General features: G+C 41.8%; 1 protein-coding gene across 1 annotated transcript; it reads left to right on the forward strand.

The window, feature by feature from the left end:
• The first annotated feature begins 11511 nt into the window (after nucleotides 1-11511).
• Nucleotides 11512-13149, forward strand: LOC147458755 (uncharacterized). Its single transcript, XM_086511504.1, has one exon. The coding sequence runs from the start codon at nucleotides 11941-11943 to the stop codon at nucleotides 13147-13149; it is 1209 nt and encodes a 402-aa protein (XP_086367630.1). The 5' UTR covers nucleotides 11512-11940.
• Nucleotides 13150-26964: the final 13815 nt, after the last annotated feature.

Below are 26964 nucleotides of genomic sequence, written 5' to 3' on the forward strand. Positions count from 1 at the left end.
ATGAAATTAGGCCGCGGGTTGGTGACACCAAAAGGTACGAAATACTGTGATGTGTTTACGTCAATGCTAGAGCTCTTACCTGCGGTTGCAATGCAACAAACGCGACTGCAATGTGACAACGAGAGAGGGAGTAGGAAGCACAAGAAGGAGAGAAGTGAGCGCCGTTAGCTCACACTATGTATTTCAATATTCAAAACTTAATAATAACTTACAAAAATTGGCTTTTATACCTTAGCCAAGGTTTTTGGTGGTCAAAACTGATAATTTGGGAGCTCTAACTAAAGATAGGTAATGACAGGTTGATACAATCTGGAAGCTTGTAGCCCCGGCTCATCAATTACAAGGTCTACCCGAAAAATAAGAGTTACAATATTCCCTATTTTTCGCTTCGGCTCATCAATTACAAGGCTTACCCGAAAAATAGGAGTTAAAATATTCCCGATTCATAAAAAATAATAAGTGTTCTTACATGGGAGCTTCAAAAAATGGTATTCGAGCTAGCTTGCTGCTAACAATAACATTCTCATGTTTGAGAGGGGAGATGAATAAATCCTGTTTGTCCACATAGCTTTGGACATGAAGCATTAATTTTCCAATAAAAGAAGTAACTGAGACGTCTTGTCCCTTGATAGCTCCATTGGCTGTCAATGCATCTCCCACCTCATGGCTTGTATACCTAGCTTAGTAGTCAACTCCGTGGATACGAAGTTGTGAGTTGAACCAGGGTCAAATAAAATAAAGGCAGCATGCTCTTCCATCTTTCCCCAAGCATAGGAAAGGAGAAATCCTGGCAATGAGCATCCTCTTTTGCAGCTTCAAACATAGAGGCTCTAGGAGTCTCATTGCGGGCAATTCTCTTGGAGCAAGGACGATAACCATGGCCTTGCTCCCCACACTTAAAACATTTGTGGTCCTTATGAAAAGCTTCTAGCTCTTTAGGAGAGATTTTATATTTATCTTTGTAAACTCCCTTCTCCTTGGACCGATTGTTGTTGTTGTTGGAATAGTCTTGGCAAGAATTTTGGGTATTGGTTTTCCTCTTGGCACCACTTTTGTCTTTATTTTCCATGGGCTTGACATTCCGTCTAGCCCCTTGTTGGAAATTGATGCGCAAAGCAACCATGGTGTGGTGGATTACTGCGGTGATAGAACTAGGCCGTTGAGAGTAGACATACTTGGCCATCTGTTTGGGTAATCCCGTATAGAATTGTTTCTTTTGCACGGAAAAGTCTATCTTTTGAAAGACACTAGCCTTGAGATGTAAATCCCAAAACTTTTCTATATATTTGTGGATAGACTCATGAGAGAGAAGCCTCAAACTCTGCCATTTGGTGAGTACTTTGTCCTTTGCATCACTTGCAAGGAATTGCTTCATGATAGAAACTCGTAGAGTTTTCCATGTCTTTGGGGCTTCGCCGTTGCCACGAAGGCTAGCCCACCATTGATGAGCCAATTTTTGGAAGTGCAAAGCTACATGGCGTAGCTTGGAGGACTCCCTAAAGCCCTCGTCTCCAAAGGCCGCATCAAATTGTTGGATGAAGGTCAATACTTTGTCAGTAGCACCAAAGGTGCCATCATAGTGAGAAAAGAGATACTCTTTCCTCCCTCTTTGAACTTCTTTAGCTTTTGTGACCTTCACCATGTAGGGTAAGATTTGTGATGTCCTGCCCTCTTGTACTCTCTAAGAGAATAGCCATAGCTTTCATCGGTAGAGGAGGAAGGTGAAGAAGAAGGAGAAGAGGGTGACCTCTTTCTTGCCCTTTTCTTCCTTTGTTTCATCTCTTCCCTTTTGGAGTGACGAGGAGAAGGACTATGGGTTGACCGTTTCCTCTTGGGAGGAGTTGATGCTCGTTTAGTCCACCTTCTTCGTGGAGCCACATCTTCAAAGGAATTTAGGGATTCATTACTTTCTTGATCTTTGGATTCCTCTGCTCGTATGGGAGAGAGTCTTCTTTTGGGGTCTCATCAAGAGGCCTCTTAAGCTCTCTCTCCTCTTGGAGAGGAAAGGAAATCCCATAAGCACGAAGTTGTTGAGTAACTTTGGCTTGCAAAGCGGGGTTGCCCATAGCTTGTTGCAACCTAGTGACAAGAAAATTAATAAACATGGGGGCATCATCATTAGCATCTTCATGTGTAAAATCAAAGATATCAATGTTCATTCTACTCTCTTGGTTATTGTCATCCATGTTAATTAAATTTATGTGCTTACTTAGTGTATGCTTTGGCACTCCAAAACCTTAGTTGCTACTTCTCTTAGCCTTTGAAAATAGGCACTTAAGTATCTACACCCACGACTCAAATTGGTTAATTATAGAGAGTAGTGGAGTGAGTCTAACATAGCGAAGTTGCCGAGGGATAGCTCCTTTCGGACTTCTTATGGCTCAATAATGGTAAAGCCGTAGGCAAGTCTAAAAAGACTCCATTATTAAGACCAAATCTCCCGAAGTGTGCACCATATCCCACATAGTGGGCTCAACAAAACCGATAATAGATCCCAATCCCACTTACCCTAATATAATTAACAAAATCAACCATTAATAGGCTACTTAAGGACATCTCTTCTTAAGCAAGAAAAGAGAAACCAAATGCTCTAATACCAATGTAATGAGGGTAGCGGAATTAGGATATTAGGTGAAGCACTTTTGTGAGATTACTTTGTGAGCAGAGCGGGTGAACTTAATTGATGGTAGCAACATAAAAATGGTCCTTAGCTAACTTGGCATGAACAATACTTTTACAAGAGAGAGACTTTAAAGAACATGACAATAGTTGAGGACCGGATTCATATGGAGCCGGTTCCCCCTCCAATAGGCTTTTGTATTATAGTTTCTCCCATCAAGTGAGACTTGGTACAATACAATCTTTGTGTTCCTTGTAACCTAGGTGATGCAATGAAGATGAAAAGCTTCATGCATCACAAGCATAACATAAACTTTGTAGAAAGCATTAACTATTCCAAGCCTCAATCCCAAGGCCTCAAACGCCTTCGAAGGTGGAGAGAGCTAGCGGGGAATGCGGGTAGGGAAGAAGAAGAAGAAACATTCCATAGGAGAAAGAAATAGTTCCTCACTTATCATCACTCTTCTTGCTAGCATACATAATAGCATAGTAATGAAGATGGCAAGCTTAAGCATTGAAGCATGGCTCTTGGTTGGATTTGCATTCCATAGCCAAGAGTGTTGGTGTAGGATCTCACTTCTCACAAGCTTGGAGAAGGAGGTGGAGTTCCTCTACTTTCACCAAGTGAGAATCATCCACAAAATGAGTGTGTGTGTGTGTGTGTGTGTGGTGTATACCTCCCCAGCACCCCCTTGCTTGCTTGGGGCAAGTTCTAGCCTTTCCACATGCTTCAAGCTCATTGGACGCCTCTCCCCCTAGCCAATCACATGCATCATGCATTCAAGTACATGGGTAGTCTTTGGACAAGCGTCCTCCTTACCCCTTAGAGAGAGAGAGAGAGCTTGAAAATATCTAGATATTTGCTGGATGAAACTAGAAGCTCATTGGACCCCTCTTTAGCCCAACCAATAGCATTCAAGCACACCATGTGGCTAAGCATAGGGAGAGTCTGACATGTTTCCCATGTGCCCCTTGAGAAAAGGGGCGGCCTTTGGGTGAGTGGGAGGTTAAGTCAAAGATTCCCCTAACTTTGGGACTTTTCCCCTCCTTTGTAGGGTCTCTTTTTGAGTGAATCACCTTACCCCCCATGCATGGGAAGCCACTCAAGCACCTTCCTCATTAAGTTTGTAGGGTATCTTTTTGACTTAAGCACCTTACCCCCCCATGCATGGGAAGCTTCTCAAGCACCTTCTTCATTAAGTATGACAAGCACCTCAAGTACCTTACTCATAAAGCACGACAAGCACCTCAAGCACCTTAGTCATCAAGCGCGAGAAGCATCTCAAGCTTAGGTCGGGTTCCCACCTCAAGCTCAGCCCTAGCTTGCCTAAGGTCAAAGGATTGTTAACACTAACCATTGGAAGTCTCTAATGAAGCTAACCCTAAGGTCTTTTAAGCTCCATTAGATGCACGTTGCTCTTTGATAAACTACCTCCTTTTGGACCCGTATTGCGATGTAACCATCTCTCCTCTTGGTCCCCTATTGAGATAAGTCTAGAAGCACTTATTGCACATTGCTCTTTGGTAGACCGTCTCCTTTTGGACCCCTATTGAGATGCAACCATCTCTCCTTTTTGGTCCGCTGCTGAGATAGGTCTAGAAGCACATGTCTGTATTCTAACTCTTGTTCATGTTTATTCTCCCACATTAAATGATCAGTTTAATATGAAACAATCATTTGGGTTAGCTAGATATTAGATTTTATGACAGAAAGCTTCATGCATCACAAGCTTAACATAAACTTTGCAAAAAGCATTAACTATCCCAAGCCTCAGTCCCAAGGCCTCAAACACCTTCAAAGGTGGAGAGAGCTAGTGGGGAATGAGGGTAGGGAAGAGGAAGAAGAATCATACATAAGAGAAAGAAACAGTTCCTGACTTATCATCACTCTTCTTGCTTAGCATAGCATAATAGCATAGTAATGAAGATGAAGAAGAGGGCAAGCTTAAGCACTGAAGGATGACTCTTGGTTGGATTTGCATTCCACAACCAAGATGTTGGTGTAGGCTCTCCACTTCTCAACAAGCTTGCAGAAGGAGATGGAGCTCTTGTACTTTACACTCCACACAATGAGAGAATGTGTGTGTGTGTAAGGGAGAGTATACCCCCCCTCTTATGCTTGGTCCACCTCTCTCTCTCTCTCTCTCTCTCTCTCTCTTATTAATTAATTATTTCATTTGGACATGTGTCCTCTTTTTGTTGTTTGAGAGAAAGAACTTAATTATTTAATTTTATGTATTTAAATTCTCATTGGACCCCTTGAAAACCTATCCAATAGCATTCAAGAACTTCATGAGGGTCACATGTGGAGGATCATTTGAACATGTGTCTTTTATGCTTATTGATTCATTTAGCTTGAATTGAATTCTTCAAGCACTTAGTGAATAAAATGTTGAAGCCTCTTGAGAGTTTATCTTTGAATTGAACACTTCAAGAACCTTAGTCATTTAAGCATGTGTGAAACACCTCAAGCTTTTGGGCAAGGTTCCCACTAACACTTAGCAAGTCAACAAGCACCTCATGCTTGGGTAGGATTTCCACCTCAAGATCAGCCCTAGCTTGTCTAAGGTCAAAGGACTTTTGAACACTAACTTTTGGAGGTCTTTAATGAAGATAACCGTAAGGTCTTTAAGCTCCATAGGTAGCATTGCTCTTTAACATAACATCTCTCATTTCGACCCCTTGAACCTTGGCCTCGTGTTGAGACAGATCCATAAGCACATGTCTATATTCTAACCCTTGTACCTATTTTTTCTCCCACATTAAATGATCAGCTTAATATGAGAAAATAATTTGGATTGGTTAGATAGTAGATTTTATGAAATTACCTCTCTCTTGAAATCATAGTTGTCCTCGACTATGAGGTAGAAGAGATAAAAGTCTTACTCATTCGTCTACGTTTCTTAGCAGATAGAGGATCCTTTTCACCTTGCGACACCATTCTAGAATGAATGACTAGTCCATTTGGTTCTTGGGAGACGTAGCTGCGCAAGCACGTCTGCTCTTGAGTCCAAATCATACTCCCAAAGTAGAGTGACAAATTCTACTTGGTGTTTGAGTGACGTCGTAATCACAAACATGATTCTAAGCATGCATACTATTTAAATTTGTGCACAAAAGAGGATTAGTCTTATAACACAAAAACATTGTTCATTTAGAAAGCATTTACATTTAAATGCTTATCTAGTGCAGCATTGTAAGCATTGACAAGGTTCATACTATCCTTAAGCTGTATTCCTTGCATCCATCTAGCATCTTGAAATTGATAATTTTAAACTTAATAAGATACCGTCATATAATCTTACCATGTGGTAGTACCTTGTCTTCATGCCGAAGGATAGCTTTGGGCACCTCTTCTTGGTCTTTGATTTCTAGAGGGTCTTCAATAATTGGTTCTATTGGTGGCTCTCCTTTGTAGGGCTTAAGTAGGCTCACATGAAAAGCATTGTGTATGAGCCAATGGTTGGCCAACTTGAGTTGATAAGTCATGTCATTGATTGGCTTCAAGGTTTGAAAAGGACCATAGTATCTTTTTGCTAATTTAGCATATTACTTTTGATGGCCCGTAGGATTTTTGCCCGTCGTTTGCCTCAATAAAGCCTTGGGAAACTTAAGTAAGACCCAATCATTTTCTTTGAATGTTAAGGTACTTCTGTGCTTGTCAGCAACAGCTTTTTGCCTTTGTTGAGATATGGATATAGCCTCCTTGACCTTTTGAAAAGATTCTTGTAGGTCTTCTCATATACTTTAAGTAGCAAGGGACTTTTAGGTCTTCCCTCTATGATCTCAAAAGGTGCTTTTCCTGTAGTAGTATGGATAGTATTGTTATGCGCATACTCTACAAGGTGTAAGTACTTCTCCCATTGTGATCGTTGATCTACTTTTGTAACATGCGTCTTTAGTAGATCGAGTATCGTAAGATTCACTATCTCACTTTGGCCATCCGTTTGTGGGTGGTAGGCCGAAGAGAAATTCAATCTTGTACCTAGAATTTCAAAGAGACCTTTCCAAAAATTACTGGTCATTCTAGGATCTCTATCGGACACGATGGATGTTGGTAATCCATGGTGTTTGAAAATCTGAGATATGAAGATGGTTGCCATTTGGTGTGCCTTAATAGTCTGTTTGACAGGAATAAAGCGTGCTTGCTTGCTAAACCTATCGACTATTGTCCATATTCCCGTATTCCCATGGATAGACTTGGGTAATCTAAAGATAAAATCCATGGATATACTCTCCCATAGTGAATTAGGGATGGGCAATGGCTAGAGTAATCTAGGTTTCTTTCCTCTATCATACTTAGTCTTTTGGCATCCACACATTTTGAAGCATACTCTTGTATGTCCACTTTCAAGTAGGCCAATAGAAGTACGTCTCTACTCCTCGAAGAGTAGGTTGAATGCCTCTATGCCCCGCATAGAGAGGAGAATGGGATTCATACATGACTTTCTCATGAAGGCAGTGGGTAACACATAGCCTATTGCCATGGAGAAGATAACCATCTTGCAAGGTCAATGGTTCCTCTTTCTTCCCCAAAGCAAGGGCTGACATTACATCCTTTAAAGTCAGGGTCTATAGCATACTCATCTATCATAGAAGATAGATAATTGTGAGTTGCTATAGACACCGCATTGACTTTTGGTCATCGTGGAAGTGCATCAGCCACTTGGTTGTGCTTACCAGCAATGTTAGCAATATGAAAATAAAATTGCGAAAGAAAATTTGCCCACCTCATTTGTTTGTCGAAAAGCTTGGTTTGCATCATGAAGTACTTGAGACTTTGGTGATCTATTTGTAAAATGAATGGAGTCCCCAATAAATAGTGCTTCCATGTGTCTAGGGCATGTAGAACAGCTCAAAGCTCTTTCTCATAAATGCCCAAGACCTGTTCATCCGTATTGAGCCTTCGGCTCTCATATGCTATGGCATATCCTTCTTGAAGCAAGACTGCTCCAAGGCAATCACCACAAGCATCACATTGGACCTCAAATGGCTTTGAGAGATCCGGGAGCATGAGGACTGGTTGAGAGGTAAGCTTCTCTTTGAGTTTGTCAAAAGATTTTTTCTCCTTAGCAGTCCATGAATACTTAACGTTCTTCTTTGTCAAGTCATGTAATGGTCCTGCTATTTGAGAAAATTTTGCTATGAAGCATCTATAGTATGCACACATACCAATAAAGCTTCTTAGCTCATGTAGATTCCTTGGATTAAGCCATGCTTTTATTACCTCTAACTTTGATGGATACATACGGATACCATCTCGAGAGATAATATGACCTAGGTATTGAATCTCTTGAAGGAAAAATTCACTTTTCTTTTGGTTGAGAAAAAGCTTGTTCTCCCTCAATGCTTGAAAAATCACTTGAAGATGTTGCTTGTGTTCCTCCAAGGACTTGGAGTAGATGATGATATCATCAAAGAACGCTCTAGTGAACTTGCGGTAGGGTCTAAACATTTTCTCCATCAAACTATTGAATGTGGCTAGTGCATTGGTCAAGCCAAAAGGCATGACTAGATATTCATCATAAAGACCAAACGTTGTACAAAACGTGGTCTTTAGGATATCTTCATCCACTATCCTTATTTGATGATAGCCACTTTTTTTAATCAATCCTACTGAAGTAGGTAGAGCCTTGTAGCATATCAAACAGATCTTCTACCTGAGGCACAAGAAATTTATTTTTGATAGTGATATGATTTAGTGCTCGATAGTCCACACACATACAATATGTAGCATCTTTCTTTTTCATTAAAAGGACTGGAGAACAAAAGGGAGAAGAGCTAGGTCTCACCATCCCTTTGTCTACCAATTCTTATACTTGCCTCATGATCTAGTCTTGTTAAGTGTGGGAAACTCGATAAGGAGGCTTGTTAGGTGGTGAGCTTCCTGGTAGGAGCTCAATTCGATGGTCATCCCCTCGTTTTGGAGGTAAGTCCATAGGGATATCATTGATGAAAACATCTTGGAATCCATTTAGAAAAGTAGACAAGTCTAACTCTTCTTGATTTCTACCATTTTCATTTGATAAACCATTAGCGTCATAGTGGATTCTTTGAGAAAAATCATGTATGCAAAAATCAAGCTTTTCATTGACTTATCAAAAGTTGGTGAATTTACAAGTGGTATAGTACGATTAGACTCATCAGCATCTATATACATGTTCTTTCCCCTGTAGGTGAAGTAGGTTTTCCTTTCAGGGAACTTCATGTTGGCAGTCATGCGATCAAACCATGGTGCCCTAGGATAGCATCCTCATGTTGGAGAGTGTTGACGGGCGAGCGTCAACGACATGGATTATGCTTCCATTGGTGTGTACACATATGTGTATGCATATATTTTTTGTATTTACGGGATCCACAGTGGGTTCCAAGTTGTACATTGATGATTAGATGAGCCTAGATACCTGCACCATGTTATACATTTTTTGGCCGGCCGCCCATTTTTAAAAGCCCTTGTATATAAGTCAATTCACAAGATGTGAAAGGGCATTCTTAGAGAAGAGAGTGTGAGGGAGTGTGGAGAAGAAGAAGAGGAGTGGCTATGGAGCTTGGATCTTCCACATCATATGTAGTAGTCATTGGGATTAATGGAAGCTAAGTTCTCTCTACTTTCTCTTGTCTTTCAAGCTTATGTGTGTTAATGGTGTATGATTAGTGTTAATCTTCTCTTCTCTCTCAAGTTTTTCCTCTTGTTTGAGCATTCTTGCTTCACATGTGTACTAGATTAGAGTGTGTGTACGTGGGCTGCATACATTTCTCTCATTAGGCTTCCTTGTGTATGTGATTAGAGTGTGTGTGCTTGAGATTAGAGCAAAGGGATACACCATTGTCTGCATGATTAGAGAGTTAGAGTGTAGATTGAGAGTGTGTGTGCATAGATCTTGCTTCATCGGCTTTCCCTCTTCTCCTCTCTTGCTTTACCCCTCTTCCTAGAGTCCTCATTCCGTCACATTAGGTGCATCCATGCCTCCATGCACTAGCCGGGTTCCGATCCACCGGATTGACATTATGTCGGTGGGTTGTGCACTGTGCTATGACCACCAACATTGGCGCCGTTGCCGGGGATCGAGCGCCTAAGGTAGAGGATCACCTGTGTGATGGTTTGAGTTTCTAATTTTCATTAGGATTAAGTATTGGTGATGGTGAATGGTTGATTTGTGATGAGATTTTGTTAAAAAAGTTGTGTGTAATTTTCATGTTTTCTCTTCATTTTCACTAATTGATCACTAATTTACTACTAATCCGCTAACAATTGGAGTGTTTTACATATTTATGTGCCTAATTAGAGGCTTGTGCATCACTCTTACAGGTTGAAATTTCATCAATTTTGCATGATTTGAGTGATTAGAAAGTGTGTAATTATGTGTGATTTATGCTAGTTTTGATGTCTAATTACTCACTAATCTTGTGTGTTTTTGGTGCTACACATGAATGAATCTCTAATTGGATGTTTTGCCTTCATGATTATGTGTTTGATTTGAAGAAAAATTATGCTACACATGATGCTTTGTGATTGGTGCTTGTAGGTGGAGATGCGGTGAAGCGGTTGCTTACACACACACACACACACACACACGTGTGTAATCGTCAATTGGAGTGGAGAAATCGACGTGATTCTTGTTGTAATGTGAGTGCATTAACCCACTTTAAAATCTGAAATTAAAGTGTAGGTTTGAGAATTGATTAGGTGCACTTAATCAGTGCAAATCTATGTGCACTAGTGTATGCCAACGTGAGGGCAAATGTGTACAAATTGGTGCTTGTTTTTTGGCAATTTTGATGTAATGTGTTTGATGCAAAACCATTGATTGATTATGGTCATTATGTTTATATGGTTTATGGTTTTTGATTGCCAATTTTGCACCGAACTGCTATCCAAATTTCGGTAGAATTGTGTGTGATTAATTGGTGCATTTTAGACTTAATTGTGCTTGTGTATACACACATAATTAAACTAATTGCAAGTGACAAAGTGGAGTGTTTATGATTGTATTGTGATGTTGGATTAGTGGTAAACAAGTGTATACGTAGAAATTTTCTAATTGAACCACCAATTGCGCTAATTTTTGGGTCAAAAATAGACAAAAAAGAGGTTAAAACGGGTCTTGGTTTGATTGGCAATTGATGTGTTAAACACACACACACACACACACACATACACCCCTCTTCATTTTTATTACTTTCTCTATCTCTCTCTCTCTCTCTCTCTCTCTCTCTCTCTCTCTCTCGGATTCACACACACACACACACACACACACACACACACACACACACGTCCAAAAAAAGAAAAAGAAAACGTATACACAAAAATCGCCCCCCTTTAAATATTCCTTGATTTTCTCTTTGTTTCTTTCACTCACACACACCACTCATACACACACAAAAGATCCCCCACTTAAATATACCTTGACTTTCTCTCTTTGTCTCTTTCCCTTAATCACTTCTTGATTTTCTCCTTTTGTCTCTTTGCCCTCTTTCACTCACCCACACAAAAGATCTCCATTAAACACTCCCTTGATTTTCTCTTTGTCTCTTTCTCTCACTCCAATTTACACACACACACACACACACACACACACACACACACACACACACACACACCCAAAAAAAAAAAAACTTCAAAAAAAAAAAACGATTTTTTTTTTCTTTCTTTCATTGCTTCTCACACATATTCCACACGCATCACATGCCCCACATACTCGACGCTCGCGTGCATGTACACACGATTAGACACATTTAGAGCAGATACGTCCGAGAGTTAGGTTTTGCCAGATTTGAGTCCGATTGTACGCATAAACCTCGATATAGTGCAGATTTTTATTTTAGTCTACATTCGACGAGTTGACAAGGTTTAGAGGCCTATCACACGCCGAGAGTGCACATATGATGGCCATGACCACTTCGTGCTCTGAGTACACATTGCTCACACTTGTTGTAGGCAAGCACAGAGGCCGGCCCTTTTACACGGACACATATGGACATTTCTTTGTCCAGTGTCGCGTCTCCTTTGGCCCCACACAGACCCTCCAGATGGTGCGAGTCCTTCCCAACGACACGCGGGATGGCACATTTAGAGATGACTATCACGCCACGTATGTGGTCGACCATTTGATTATGCTAGAGGAGATAGAGCTAGTACACGCAGATGATTGCCTTGAGGCCTTCGACCATCCCGTGCAGGTTACATTACGGTGGGTAGGTCCTCGAGTGATCTATATAGATAGTGCTTAGCGCATATATCGATTAGAGTGTCACACTTCTAGTAGACGCCTATCCACAGATGTTGTGACACTAGTTGGCGAGCCTAAAGACAGATGCTACATGAACACCACAGGCACTGAGCTTTACTTTTTGACTTGTGGATTGCCGTACGATCCTCGACCGACCCAGTGCCCTACTTCGAGTAGGAGTGCCTCACCTCCTTTAGACACAGTGCCACCACTCACATCACTCAGGAAACCACCGCCAGGATTCTCCTCACCTAGACTTGATTTGCCGCCAAGCTTTTCAAGCTATCACGAGTCTAGAGCGATGTACACAGCGATTGCTAGCACTTTGCGTACCACTCAGAGTGAGCCACGGATAGAGACCCAAAGCCTTCGAGACACGTACTTTAGAGAGTCTCAACCTCGACACCTTGCACCATCTAGAGACCCATGCCAGCCTTTGATGACACAGATTAGAGAGCATACGAGAGAGTCTATGACGACCACATCACCCCAGTTGAGAGCACCAGAGGTAGGGCCCGGTAGATCACCCATTGTAGATATGAGTGCCCCTAGACCACTGACCCCCACCCTTCAGACACTGTCCGAGACCAGAGAGACTAGGGATATCATGAGAGATATAGATGGTCAAATCTTGCATGTAGTAGGCCGATCTCCACGAGAGGTTGCATATTATGTTGACACTTATGATCACCCCTTTGTGAGGCTAGCCACCCCGCAGTGCATGATGTCTACACCTAGTAGGCAGATTGTGAGAGCCTATCCACAGGCCGATAGAGCAGTTTTTATTGATGAGCTCGGAGAGCAGTATCTCTTGATTGAGACCCTTGATTTTGATGACATTGAGCGAGCACACCTAGATGACAGCCTAGACACACAGACACATCCTAGGCTAGTGGAGCTTCAGAGAGTTGAGCAGACTGTGACCTATCTAGATGAGCTTGGTCGTAGGTATAGACGCCTAATGAGTGGTGGATCCAGAGATCCTTCAGCCCGCCTTCTTGCATATTTGATAGGAGATCCATGTGAGCGAGTTTATAGGGATGTCGATCATGCAGTATATGTTTTGACTATAGGTCTACCCTACTACCCTCGACTTAGACATGATGATTTATGTTTACCCACGACGACCATGCTAGCCCCAAAGCTATCGAGAGCTCCGAGTCCTCGAGAGACACCACTAGAGAGATCACCTCCTAGGCTTCTTTTGTCACGTCGTATTCTACCACCTTGGGAGATGCCATATGAGGATGATAGTGTGCCACGAGAGATAGCTCCAGCACCTAGCCTGCCACACAGGTAGAGCCCCTGAGACTAGAGCCCAGTCAGAGTATTGTTAGGGAGTCTACACCACCTACCACACTTATCCACGAGACTTCCAACACACAGCGAGAGATCTCACAGAGTCATAGAGTGAGTGACTCCGATGGCTTTGTTATAGATGAGACCACTCCACAGATTCTAGTTGCCCTTGAGCATCCTTGTTTAGATCTGCCAACCTCACAGAGGTCCTTAGAGATAGCTGTCGAGCTAGAGCCATCTACAAGAGTAGATCCGCCTATGAGAGAAGATGCAGAGCCGACAACATCGCTATCCCACTCTTTTAGCTTGCATAGCGGTGTCATAGCTAGTGAGTCACAGAGAGAGCAGCCACCACATATATGCCCTAGTGCCATCTACGAGTGCCGATTCATGATCAGATCACCCAATTGAGCGAAGACCAGCCACGAGCCGTAATTTTCTAGATCAGGTTCCTAGAGACCACATTACTGACACCACAGAGATAGAGGTTACACCACAGATACATGGACGTACACGGACTAGAGTGACCTCTACTGACACCCTATGTAGGGATACGATAGTGCCTGCTCGATTTGTTTGGAGACCACGTACACAGGCATCTCAGCCATGTGTAGAGCCTTCTCTAGGCAGAGGCTCTGCGACGATGAGTAGTGCCACTGAGGAGCGACACATGATAGATCAGGCACGTAGCTCTCCATGTAGAGCTTCCAGGACAACCCAACAGGTATTTGTTCCCCGTGATGAGATACATGCTAGATTTTTACCTTGTGATGACACGATCATATTTCTAAGGAGCCATATGACCGACGACGGACTTTCACATGGTTGGCTCACATCTAGACGGTCACTTGAGGCACATGATTACTTTGAGGGACAAAGACATGTTTGGGTACCTAAGCCACGATCGATAGCACACCTAGCACATACAAGATCATACCCTACAACGAGACCTCCATGAGCCAGATGTCGAGAGATGAGACTACCCCTAGAGAGGTCGGTACCTTCACAACAGATAGTATGTCCTAGAGCTAGATGCACACGTAGACATGCTAGGAGAGCTCAGACTGACATCCCTACGAGAGTGCGAGCATTACAGATTTGGCTACCGAAGAGCCTTCCACAGACTATTGGAGTAGAGGTTGATGCCCCCCCTACGCCCATTCCTTGTGCTGTTGAGCAGACTTTACATATGGATCTAGGTGTTAGCTAGCCCTTGACTATTAGAGATCGAGCTAAGAGATTGCAGATCATGCTTCATGGTGAGAGCTCTCTCTTGACTCCTAGTTGCACGAGATTTGAGATTTGTACACATTGATATGTGCACTAGATTTATGTGCATATACCAGAGGCACTTTTTTCTCTTTTGGGTTTTTTCCCTTTGGATATCCAGGTTTTAGACCCTAGCTTAGATGTTCTATTTTATTATTCTATTACTTTTGGTATTTTATCTTGCTGCTGACATACCTCTTGGAGGTACAGTGCTTTTGTTGATCTTTTGATGTAGCACGTAGACAGACATTAGCTTGCCCATGGAGATTGGACGACCATGTAGACATGATGTATCTCCAGACACGAGGAGCTTCCATGACATCGACCTCTTCATCGAGCCCATGCACAGGTGTACTCCTTCCTATGCTTTATGGTTTTGTACATTTATATTTGTTGATTGTGGCTTCTTCTTGGTTTGATTAAGTGCATTTAATTATGTTTTGTTATCTGCCATTAAAGATGTATAAACTTGTCCTTTCTTTAGTTAATTGATTTAGAGTTTAGTTTTATTGATGAGCCTTGAGGTTAGGAGGCCGTGACTTTAGGTTAACGCATTTACTTGACTACTAGTCCTAGTTGGTAAAATTATTTGAGTGTTTGAAACCTTAGGAGTGTTTTAAGCATAGAGAGGCTTTCTCACCCAAACAACCAAGAAAACTAGTGAAAATACAAAGGAAATGGAAGAAAAACAAAAGTGCCACAAGTGTAAAAGCTTAAGCTGGAAGAGAAATTCTGGCTTGATTTGGTACTTCATGCACATGTATTGCCTATGGTACTAGAGCCCTAGAGGTTCCCAGTGTGGGTGCTTTTCTGTGAGAAGCAAAAAGCCCCGGGTATACAAATAAGCACACACGTCAAATGATTTTGCAAAATGTGAAAAATAACAAATGAAAAGCAAGAAATGAAATGAGAAAGACTTCCATTGAGCTTCAAGTAAGAAAAATTCAAGCTTTTGTTTCGAGTTGTGAGAGTTAGTTAGCTAATCTATGACAGACATAATTAGGGAATCTTGCATTGGGATAAATTTACTAACTTAGCTAGTACTAGAGTAAATGTTTTAACCCTTAGTCGTAGCTAACTAATTGATAGACTCATTCATAAGCTTAAAACTCTTGATTGATTAATTTCAACAAGTGCAATTTATTTTTTCTTAATGGCAGTGTAACATTTCATAATTCTTTGAATTTACTCATTACTACATGTGCTTTGCCTTTTCCTTATGCCTTATCACCATATATTTGAGCTTGCTACCTCATCCACCTTTTTCTTTTTGCAGGCACATTCTTTCTCAAGCATCTACCATGACATGGCTTTGTCATGGACGACAAAGCTTTGGAAGGGGAGAGTGTTGACGGGCGAGCGTCAATGACATGCATTATGCTTCCATTGGTGTGTACACATATGTGTATGCATATATTTTTTGTATTTACGGGATCCACAGTGGGTTCCAAGTTGTACATTGATGATTAGATGAGCCTAGATACCTGCAGTATGTTATACATTTTTTGGCCGGCCACCCATTTTTAAAAGACCTTGTATATAAGTCAATTCACAAGATGTGAAAGGGCATTCTTAAAGAAGAGAGTGTGAGGGAGTGTGGAGAAGAAGAAGAGGAGTGGCTATGGAGCTTGGATCTTCCACATCATATGTAGTAGTCATTGGGATTAATGGAAGCTAAGTTCTCTCTACTTTCTCTTGTCTTTCAAGATTATGTGTGTTAATGGTGTATGACTAGTGTTAATCTTCTCTTCTCTCTCAAGTTTTCCCTCTTGTTTGAGCATTCTTGCTTCACATGTGTGCTAGATGGGTTGTGCGCTGTGCTATGACCACCAACAGAGAGGAGAGATGAACAAATTTTCTCGTCGACATAGCTTTGGACATGAAGCCTCAACTTCCCAATCAAGGGAGTAATGGAGTCTTGTTGTGCCTTGAAAGTTGTGTCAGCCGTTACAATATCTCCCATCTCGAAAGCTTGAATGCCCAACTTGGTGACCAACTCCATTGATATGAAGTTGTGAGTAGAGCCAGGGTCAAACAAGATGAAGGCATCATGCTCCCTTACCTTTCCCCAAGCATAGGAGAGAGATGATCCTTTGCAATGAGCATCCTCTTTTGGAGCTTTGATGGTGGAAGCCCTAGGAGTCTCATTGCGAGCATTTTTCTTGGGGCAAGAACAATAGCCATGTCCTTGCTCCCCACACTTAAAACACTTATGGTCCTTGCAAAAAGCTTCAAGCTCTTCATGAGAGAGTTTGTTTTTACCTTTGTAAACTCCCTTCTCCTTGGACCTATTGTTGTTATAATTATTGTTGTAGAAAGTACCTTGGGAAGAATTTTGGGCATTGGTTTTCCCCTTTGCATCATTTTTGTCTTTGTTTTCCATGGGTGGGTTTGAGATTCTGTCTAGCCCCTTGTTGGAAATTGATGCGGGAAGAAACCATGGTGTGGTGGATTACTTAGGTAATAAAACCAGGCCGTTGGGAGTTGACATACTTGGCCATTTCTTCAGGTAATTCCGCACCAAATTGTTGCTTTTTCTCGACAAAGTATATCTTTTGGAATACAGTAGACTTGAGATGTAAATCCCAAAACTTGTCCACATATTTGTGAATAGACTCATGTGAGAGAAGATTCATATTGCACCATTTGGTAAGTACTTTGTCCTTTGCATCGCTTGCAAGGAATTGCTTCATGATGGAAACTTGTAGAGTTTTCCATGTCTTTGGGGCTTCACCATTGCCATGAAGGCTAGCCCACCATTGCCGAGATGATTTTTGGAAGTGCATAGCTACATGGTGTAGCTTGGAGGACTCCGTGAAGCCCTTGTCTCCAAAGGCCACATCAAATTGATGGATGAAGGCCAATACTTTGTCAGTGGCATTAAAGGTGCCATCATAGGTGAGAAAAGAAATGCTCTTTTCTCCCTCTTGGAACTTCTTGAGCTTTTGTGATCTTTGCCATGCAGGATATGATTTGCGATGTCCTCCCCTCTTGTATTCTCTAGGAGAATAGCCATAGCTTTCATCGGGAGAGGAAGAAGGTGAAGAAGAAGGAGAAGAGGGTGACCTCTTTCTTGACCTTTTCTTCCTTTGTTTCCTCTTTTCCATTTTGGAGTGATGAGGAGAAGGACTGTGTGTTGACCGTTTCCTCATGGGAGGAGTTGGCGATCATTTAGACCACCATCTTCATGAAGCCACATCTTCAGAGGAACTTAGGGATTCATTACTTTCTTGTTCTTTGGATTCCTCCTCTTGTATGGGAGACAATCTTCTTTTGTGTTAGGTTTAATGGCCATGTGGCCGACCGCCCATCGTGAACTGCTACTAACCCTAAGTGTACAACTATAAACTTGTGTGAGTCACTAACGATAAGTACAATGTGTATTGTGCTTTATTGCATAAGATAGAGAAGAAAAAAAGGGGGGCACACAGTACATGTTGGGTCTCCCCCTTCAACCTGTGTGTGTGGCTATGGTGGTGTGTGTGTGTGTGTGTGTGTGTGTGCGTTTCTTCTTCCGCTTCCACTGTGCTCTTGACTCCTTTTCCTTCATTTGGTATCAGAGCCATCTCATTCCCGAAATCATTTCTGCACGTGCTCGTATTTTCAAGAGTACAAACAGGGTTTTGATTTTGGAATTGGCAAATTCAGCTTTATGAGATCGTTTCCCCCACATGTCCTATGGTTTTATCCCCCTTTTGGATCCATTCAAGGCATCAGAAACCCCATTCATGCTACGGTTCAGGAGTTGCGTTTTTAAGCCCTCTTTTGGTAGTTTGTGCTGCAGAGCTTCCATAACAAGTTACAAGTACCATTGTTGCAGTCTCTTCCATCTACGAGAGCCCACGGCTCATTCGGGAGTGTGTAGCCTCTTTTGGAGTGGCCTCATACACACACATAGAGTGGGAGTTTGATGGCATTGTCTTCTTTGACTACAGATACAGGTACAGGTACGGTTACAGGTATAGGTACACGTACAAAAACATAGAGCGGCTTGGTTAGCTTTCTCTGTGCTTCTCGGCCTCGATCTTGGCTTTGGCTACGACATTGTCATCAACTCATAGGCTACATGTTTTAGTGCTTGAGATACTCTCGTTCTAGTGGGAGCAGTTGTTTATGCGTACATGCATATGTTGACACTTTTGACATTGTTTAAGCTCTTTTGAGAGTGGTTTGACTCCCCGTAAGGATGTTTATTTGTATGCACATGCTTTTGATGCCTGTTTGAGATACTATCATTGTATGCTTTTGTGGAGCCATCTTTTGGCTAGTACGACAATTTCAACCATTTTTGAGACTTAGCTATACATTTTGCTGTATAACCTACGTTGTTGAGGGTCAATAGCGTGAGGTTTTTGAGTTGGGGTATTCTCAAATGTGGAGATACTTTCGGCGATATAGGTAGCTGGAGCATCCCTTACGAGATCTTGCCATAGGACATGTATAGAGTGGTATAGGTGCTTTTGATGCCGAGATGGTGGTCTATGGTCAATTTGACAGTTTATGGACCTCAGTTGGTCTCTATACAGTGTGCTTTTGAGAGGCATTGCCCTCTTTTATGCTTTGTGAGTGACATACTCATTTAGTCTTGTATTTTGGTTGACATAGTCCCATATACAAAGGAGACTGTGTCGAAATCTTTCCAGAATCTTTTGGTAGTTTTATCACCATGTCTACTAGCAAAGACCGTGACATTTATGACATAAAGAATTTTGATGGCACTAATTTTCAGCTTTGAAAGAACCAAATGCATGCTGTGCTTGTCCAAAAGAAGAAAAAGTTGCATATTGCCTATGCAGCTAGAACTGAAGATATGCACATGATTTAGTTTCAGTGGGAGGAGCTTGATGAACTATGCAGGTCTATGATTAGACTCCACCTTGGTGAGTTGGTGTACTTTTCAATGTTAGAATGTGAGACTGCTCATGCTTTATGGAAGAAATTATGCGACACTTATGAAAAGGATATGGCTAGCAATAAGGTTTTCCTAATGCGAAAACTTTTCAACCTTCGTATGAAGGAGTCAACTAGTGTTGCGTGTCATAATAATCAATATCTAATTCTCCTAAATGATTTTCTCATGTTAAACTGATCATTTAATATGGGGAAGTGCCAGGGGAGAAAAAGCTAGAATATTGGTTAAGCTAGCAGACTAGCCACAATAGGGATCCAAAGGGGGGGCCATCTGTAAAAGAGCCATGTGCAACAATGAACTTAAAAGACCCTAAGGTTCAGCCCATTAAGACTTCCAAAATGCTAAGGTTCCAAAATTCAAAGGTTGTGTCCAAAGGTCAAACATTGGGGGAATTGGATGCTTTGTGTGTGTCCCAAAAGTCTTTGGCAATCCCTACATAGGAGGAGGCGAGACTTGCAAGTAGGGGATGAGAGATAAACTCTCTCTCTCACACACAAGCTCCCTTTACACAAAGGGAATGAGGGACACATGTCAGCTCCCTAGCCCAGATGCCCACAAGGTGTAACCAATTCCTATTGGATGGCCTTGGAGGTGGACCAATGAGAATTAGGCTAGAGTAAATCTAGTTTAATTGATTTTAAAACACTTAATAAAAGAACCAATAAGAATTAAGCTCTCTAGAAGACTATTGGACAGTCTCCCAAGGGGACCAATGAGCATTCAACAGCCCAATGGCTTGCCTGATTCCTATTGGCAAGGAGGTCCAATGAGAGTTTAGTTGAATAAAATAATTACCTAAAGCTCTCACAAAAGGCGAAAGGGGGACACATGTCAGAAGGCTATCACTTATGTTGCTTAATTATCATTGGCTAAGCCTGGGGAGGTCCAATAGGATGCTAGCAAGAGCAAATAGCAAGAGAGGTCGACCAAGAGAGAGAGGGGGATGATTTTTCAAAGGAATTATCACCTACACACTCACACTAGCTCATGTGTGAAGAAAAGAAGACTCTCTCTCCTTCTCAAGCTTTAATGGAAAGCTTATCACCTACTCCAAGCTTGTGAGAAGGGAGGCCTACACCAACAACTCTTGGCTTTGTGATGCAAATCCAACCAAGAGCCAAGCTTCAATGCATGCTCACCTCCTCTACCATGCTAATTATTATGCTAAGCTATGCTAATATGAGTGATTATGTGAGGAGATGTACATCTTTCTCGTAAGAACACTCCTTTTTCCTCTCAATCTACTCTCATACCCCACTAGCTCTCACCATCTTCGAAGGTGTGTGAGGTCTTGGGTCCGAGACCGTGAGGGAATTGATGTTGTGTTTGATAAGTGTTTTGTGTAGTGCATGAAGTTTACATCTTCATTGCACTAGCTAGTATTGAAGGAACACAAGAAATTGTATTGTAAAATGTCTCTCTTAATGGGAGAAACCATAATACAAAGCCTTTTGGAGGGGGGACCGGCTCCATGCAAATCCGGTCCTCAACTGTTGTCAATTGCTTAATTTCTCTCTCTTTTTTAAAGCATTGTTCATGCTATCTAACTAGGTGTTATGCTTTCTGTTGCTCTCTCCACCCAATCACTCTTGTTATTCTCATTAGAAAGTTATTCTAATGAAATTCTCACTATATTCATGCTATTTTCCGCTACACACAAGTTACTGTACCATTAAATGTTATATTGGTATCAGAGCACAAGGTTTCTCTTTTCTTGCTCAAGAAGGGAGGTCCTCAAGCTAGCTATAAATGGTTGGTACTATTAATTGCATGTGAGTAAGTAGAATAGGGATTTTTCAGCCTTGCAGTGCGCCTGCCTTTGTGCAGTTAACGGGGAATCACCGTCGAGAGCTATGGTCTTAATAGTGGAGTCCTACGGGGCTTGCCTACGACTTAACCACTATTGAGCTATTAGAAGCTTGACAAAAGCCGGTGCTGTTTTGGTGTTGAACGACCCTCTCTTCTATTCCTTGCAATTGATGGTATTGGAGCCACGGGTACAGTAGCTTGAGTACTTTTTCTAAAGGGGTAAAGAGGAGTAGCAACTAGGGCTTGAAGTGCCAAAGTAAACCTAAAAAGTTTACACCTAAAAAGTTTACACCTAAAAAGTTTACACCTAAAAGTTGTTAGAATGGTTGACAATAGTAAAGAGAGTGAAATTAATGTTGATAACTTTGATTTTGCTAATGATCAAGCTACTAATGATGCCCCGATGCTTGTTAACTATCTTGTTTCTAGGCTTCAACAAGCCATGGGCAATCCATCCCTCCAAAGTGAAGTGCAACGACAGCTTCGTGCTCATGGGATTCTCCAAGCTCCCCACCATGACAAGAGAACACCTAGGAAGCCTCCTTGAGAGACTTCCAAAAGAGGTCTCTCTCCGATTCGGGAAGTATGAAGGGCTCAAAAATTTGCTCCTTGATGACGCATCTCGTTATCAAAGGAGAATTCAAGAGCCTCCACCGAAGGAACGAGAAAGAAGCGAGTCTCCCGCCACCTCGGCAGAGATGGCTCCACGAAGACGGCGGGCTAAACACTCTCCATCACCTCCAGAATGAAGAAGAGCATCACATACTTCTCCACACCGTGCTTCAAAGAGGGATGACAAAAAGCAAGAGAAGAAAAAGGCGAGAAAGAGGACACCCTCTTCTCCATCTTCTTCATCCTCTTCCTCTTATGAAAGTGATGGTCAAGACAACAAAGATCAAGGCAAGAAAAAGGTGAGAAAGAGGTCACCCTCTTCTCCATCTTCCTCAAATTCTTCATCTTCTGAAGAAAGTGATGGTGCAACCTTTGAACCACCATCAAAAAGAAGAGGCGATAGGGAATCCTATGCTGCATGGAAGAGGTCATCCAAGCTCAAGAAGCTCAAAGAGGGAGGGAAGAGCATCTCTTTCCTTACCTACGATGACCCTTTTGGTGCTACGGACAAGTCTTGGCCTTTATCCAACAATTCGATGCAACGTTCGGAGATGAGGGTTTCAGGGAGTCCTCTAAGCTACGCCATGTAGCTATGCACTTTCAAAAGTCTGCCAGACAATGGTGGTCTAGTCTACGGGCCAACGGTGAAGCTCCACAAACATGGAAAGCTTTAAGAGCTTCCATTATGAAGTAGTTTTTGGCCACCGATGCCAAAGACAAAGTACTCACCAAATGGAGAATCTTGAAGCTCTCTCCCTATGAATCCATCCACAAATATGTAGAAAAGTTTTGGGACCTACAACTCAAAGCCATTGTCTTCAAAAAGTTAGATTTTGGAGAGCAAAAGCAACAATTTTGTGCATGCTTAACAGAAGAAATGGGGGAGTATGTCAACTCTCAAAGGCCACGTACCATATGAGCGGTAATACATCATACTATGGTGGCCTCTCGAATCAATTTCCAAACAGGGGCTAAGAGGAATTCTAAGCCCCCTGAAAACAAGGGTTCCAATGAGCCTAAGGGAAAGGACAATGTCCAAAAGTCTCCTAACGGAAATTCCAACAAAGCTAAAGAGAAGGGAGTTTGTAAAGGCAAAAATAAACTCTTTCTTGAAGAGCTTCAGCGTTATCGCAAGGATAACCGGTGTTTCAAGTGCGGCAAACAAGGGCATGCGTACCGCGCTTGTCCCCAAAAGGACAACCACCATGATCCTCCTAGAGCTACCTTGGTCGAAATCCAAGAGGAGGAACTCACCACAAAGGATCTCCTCCATGCCATGCTTGGGGAAAGGTAAGAGAACACGATGCTTTTATTCTCTTTGACCCCGGTTCTACTCATAAGTTTATATCTATAGAGTTGGCCACCAAGCTAGGCATACAAACCTATGAGATGGGAGATGCAAAGGAAATGGGTCACACTATACCCATTGTACATATGCAAGCTTTCAACAAGTCAATAAAGAGCTCTATTTTTGTGTACATGATTTTTGTTAAAGACTCTCAAAATGAACTTAATGTTTTAGCAAAAGAAAATATACACAATTAAATGGAAATAGAGTTATCCAATTTTCTCAAGGGGTTTCAAGATGTTTTTATTGACGACATCCCTTGTGAGCTACCTCCTAAACGAGGCAATGATGACCATGCAATTGAACTTCTTCCAGGAAGTTCACAGCTTAACAAACCTCCTTATAGAGTTTCTCAAGCTCAACAAGAGGAGATTATGCGGCAAGTGCATGAGTTAGTTGAGAAGGGCATGGTTAGGCCTAGCTCATCTCCATTTTGTTCTCCTGTGCTACTAGTGCAAAAGAAAGATGGCACATATTGTATGTGTGTCGACTATAGAGCACTAAATAGGATCACTATAAAAAATAGGTTTCCTGTTCCACGGGTAGAAGACCTATTTGATAAGCTACAAAGGTCCACCTACTTCAGTAGGATTGACCTAAAAAGTGGCTACCATCAAATAAGGATAGTTGATCAAGACATTGTAAAGACCGATTTCGCACTACGTTTGGTCTCTATGAATACATTGTCATGCCTTTTGGCTTGACCAATGCACCAGCCACATTCAACCGCTTGATGGAGAAGCTATTCAGGCCTCACTAAACCTTTACTGGAGTGTTCTTTGATGATTTCATCATCTACTCTAATTCATTAGACGAACACAAGCGACACCTCCAGGTAATATTTCAAGTTTTAAGAGAGATTAAACTTTATGTTAGTCGAAAGAAAAGTGAATTTTTCTTACAAGAGATTGAGTATTTAGGTCACATTATCTCTCAAGATGGCATCCAAATGGATCCATCAAAGTTAGAGGTAATAAAAGGATGGCCTAAACCAAAGAATCTTCATGAGTTAAGAAGCTTTATACGGCTGTGCGCATATTATAGACGCTTCATAGAAAAGTTCTCACTAATAGTAGGACCATCACATCCCTAATTGGCAAAGGTTGAAACAATCCAAGTTGCTTGCCTCTATCAAACTTTGTCTTTTGGCATACCACACATTTAGAAACATACTCTTATACGTTTGCTTTCATGGTAGGCCAATAGAAATATATTTCAATCCCCTTTAGGGTAGACTGAATCCCTCTATGCCCTACATAAGGAGGAGCATGAGATTCATACATTACTTTCTCACGTAGTGAGCTAGTAACACATAGTCTATTGCCATAGAGAAAATAACCATCGTGTAAAGTAAATGGTTCCTCTTTCTTCCCTAGTGCAAGGGCTGAAATCACATCTCTAAAATCGGGATCAATAGCATACTCATCTATCATAGAAGATAGATCACTGTGAGTTGCTATGGAAACCGCATTCACTCTCGGCCGTCTTGAGAGTGCATCGGCTACTTGATTATGCTTGCCAGCAATGTGAGCAATATGAAAATGAAATTGCGAAAGGAAATTTGTCAACCTCATATGTTTGTCAGAGAGCTTGGTCTGCATCATGAAGTACTTAAGACTTTGGTGATCCGTTCGTAGAATGAAAGGAGTCCCAATAAATAGTGCTTCCATGAGTCTAAGGAATGTAGAAGTACAAGGAGTTCCTTTTCATATATGCCTAGAGCTTGCTCAACAGGGTCAAGCCTTCGACTTTCATAGCCTATGGCATGCCCTTCTTGAAGCAAAATAGCTCCAAGGCAATCACCACAAGCATCACATTAGACCTCAAATGGCTTTGAGATATCCGGTAGTGTAAGCACGGGTTGAGAGATAAGCTTTTCGAAAGCATTGTTCTCCTTGGCAGACCATCAAATGGCAACCCTCTTCATTTCACAAATCTTTAAGTACCATGGCTTGCCAATGTCCATAGTGTCGGATAGAGATCCTAGAATGACCAGTAAATTTTGGAAAGGGTCTCTTTGAGAATTTAGGAACAAGGCTAAACTTCTCTTTGGCCTATCATCCGCAAACGGATGGCCAAAGTGAAATAGCTAACCTAATAATTCTTGATCTACTAAAAGCCTATGTAACGGAAGTAGATCAAAGATCCCAATGGGAGAAGTACTTACCCTTAGTGGAGTATGCCTACAATAACATTGTACATACTTCCACGGGAAAAGCACCTTTTGAGGTAATTGAGGGAAGATCAAAAAGTCCCTTGCTACTTAAGGTACATGGAAAGATCTTTGCTTCAGATGAGTATAGCCGAGACCTATAAGAATCTTTCCAAAAGATTAAGGACGCTATCTCTATCTCACAGCAAAGGCAAAAGGCTATTGCTGACAAGCACAGAAGAGCTTAAACCTTTAAAGAAAATGATTGGGTCTTACTCAAATTTCCCAAGGCTCGATTAAGGCACATGACGGGCAAGAATCCTACGGGACACCAAAAGTACTATGCTAAGTTAGAAAAAAGGTACTATGGTTCCTTCTAGATTCTTAGGCCAATCAATGAGATGGCCTATCAACTCAAGTTACTCAACCATTGGATCATACACAATGCTTTCCATGTGAGCCTACTCAAGCCTTACAAAGGAGAGCCACCTCAAGAACCAACTATTGAAGACCTGCCAGAGATCGAGGACTAAGAAGAGGCGCTGCAGTCCATTCTTCGACATAAAGACAAGGTACTAAGAGGTGGTAAGACTATCCGATGATATCTTATTAAGTTTAAGAATTATCCTTTTGAAGATGCTAGATGGATGCAAGGCATACAATTAAAGGATAACCTAAACCTTGTCAATGCTTACAATGCTTCCCAAGAGTAAGCAAATTTACAAATGTTAAAAATGAACAAAACTTTTGTCGTATAAGACTCTCTTTTCCTTTACTATGCACAAAACTGAAGTAGTATGCATGCTTGGATTAAGTTTGCGGAGACGACGTCTCTTGAACACCAAGTAGAGCTTGTCACGCAGACATGCTTGCGGCAGCCTCAGGCTCTTAAGCGCCAAATGGACTAGTCATCCAGTGTGGAATGATGTCGTAGGGTAACATAGGGATCCTCTACCCGCTAAAAAAAGGACTAATGAATATGCTTTATCTTCTCTACCCCATAGTCGAGGACGACTATGATTTCAAGAGATTGGTAATGTCATAATAATCAATATCTAATTCTCCTAAATGATTTTCTCATGTTAAACTGATCATTTAATATGGGGAAGTGCCAGGGAGAAAAAGCTAGAATATTGGTTAAGCTAGCAGACCGGCCACAGTAGGGATCCAAAGGAGGGAAAATAGGGATCCAAAGGGGGGGCCCATATGTAAAAGATCCATTTGCAACAATGGGCTTAAAAGATCCTAAGGTTCAACCCATTAAGACTTCCAAAATGCTAAGGTTCCAAATTCAAAGGTTGTGTCCAAAGGTCAAACATTGGGGGAATTGGATGCTTTGTGTGTGTCCCAAAAGTCTTTGGCAATCCCTACATAGGAGGGGGGCGAGCTGCAAGTAGGGGATGAGAGAGAAACTCTCTCTCTCACACACACACACACACACACACACACACACACACACACACAAGCTCCCTTTACACAAAGGGAATGAGGGACACATGTCAGCTCCCTAGCCCATATGCCCACAAGGTGTAACCAATTCCTATTGGATGGCCTTGGAGGTGAACCAATGAGAATTAGGCTAGAGTAAATCTAGTTTAATTGATTTCAAAACACTTAATAAAAGAACCAATAAGAATTAAGCTCTCTAGAAGACTATTGGACAGTCTCCCAAGGGGACCAATGAGCATTCAACAGCCCAATGGCTTGCCTGATT

The sequence above is a fragment of the Adiantum capillus-veneris genome, chromosome 4 (assembly GCF_014529385.1).
Source record: "Adiantum capillus-veneris isolate H3 chromosome 4, ASM1452938v2, whole genome shotgun sequence".
Classification (NCBI taxonomy): Eukaryota; Viridiplantae; Streptophyta; class Polypodiopsida; order Polypodiales; family Pteridaceae; genus Adiantum; species Adiantum capillus-veneris.

Coding starts and splice junctions, on each gene's coding strand:
- LOC147458755 (XM_086511504.1), top strand. CDS start 11,941: ATGAACACCACAGGCACTGAGCTTTACTTTTTGACTTGTGGATTGCCG.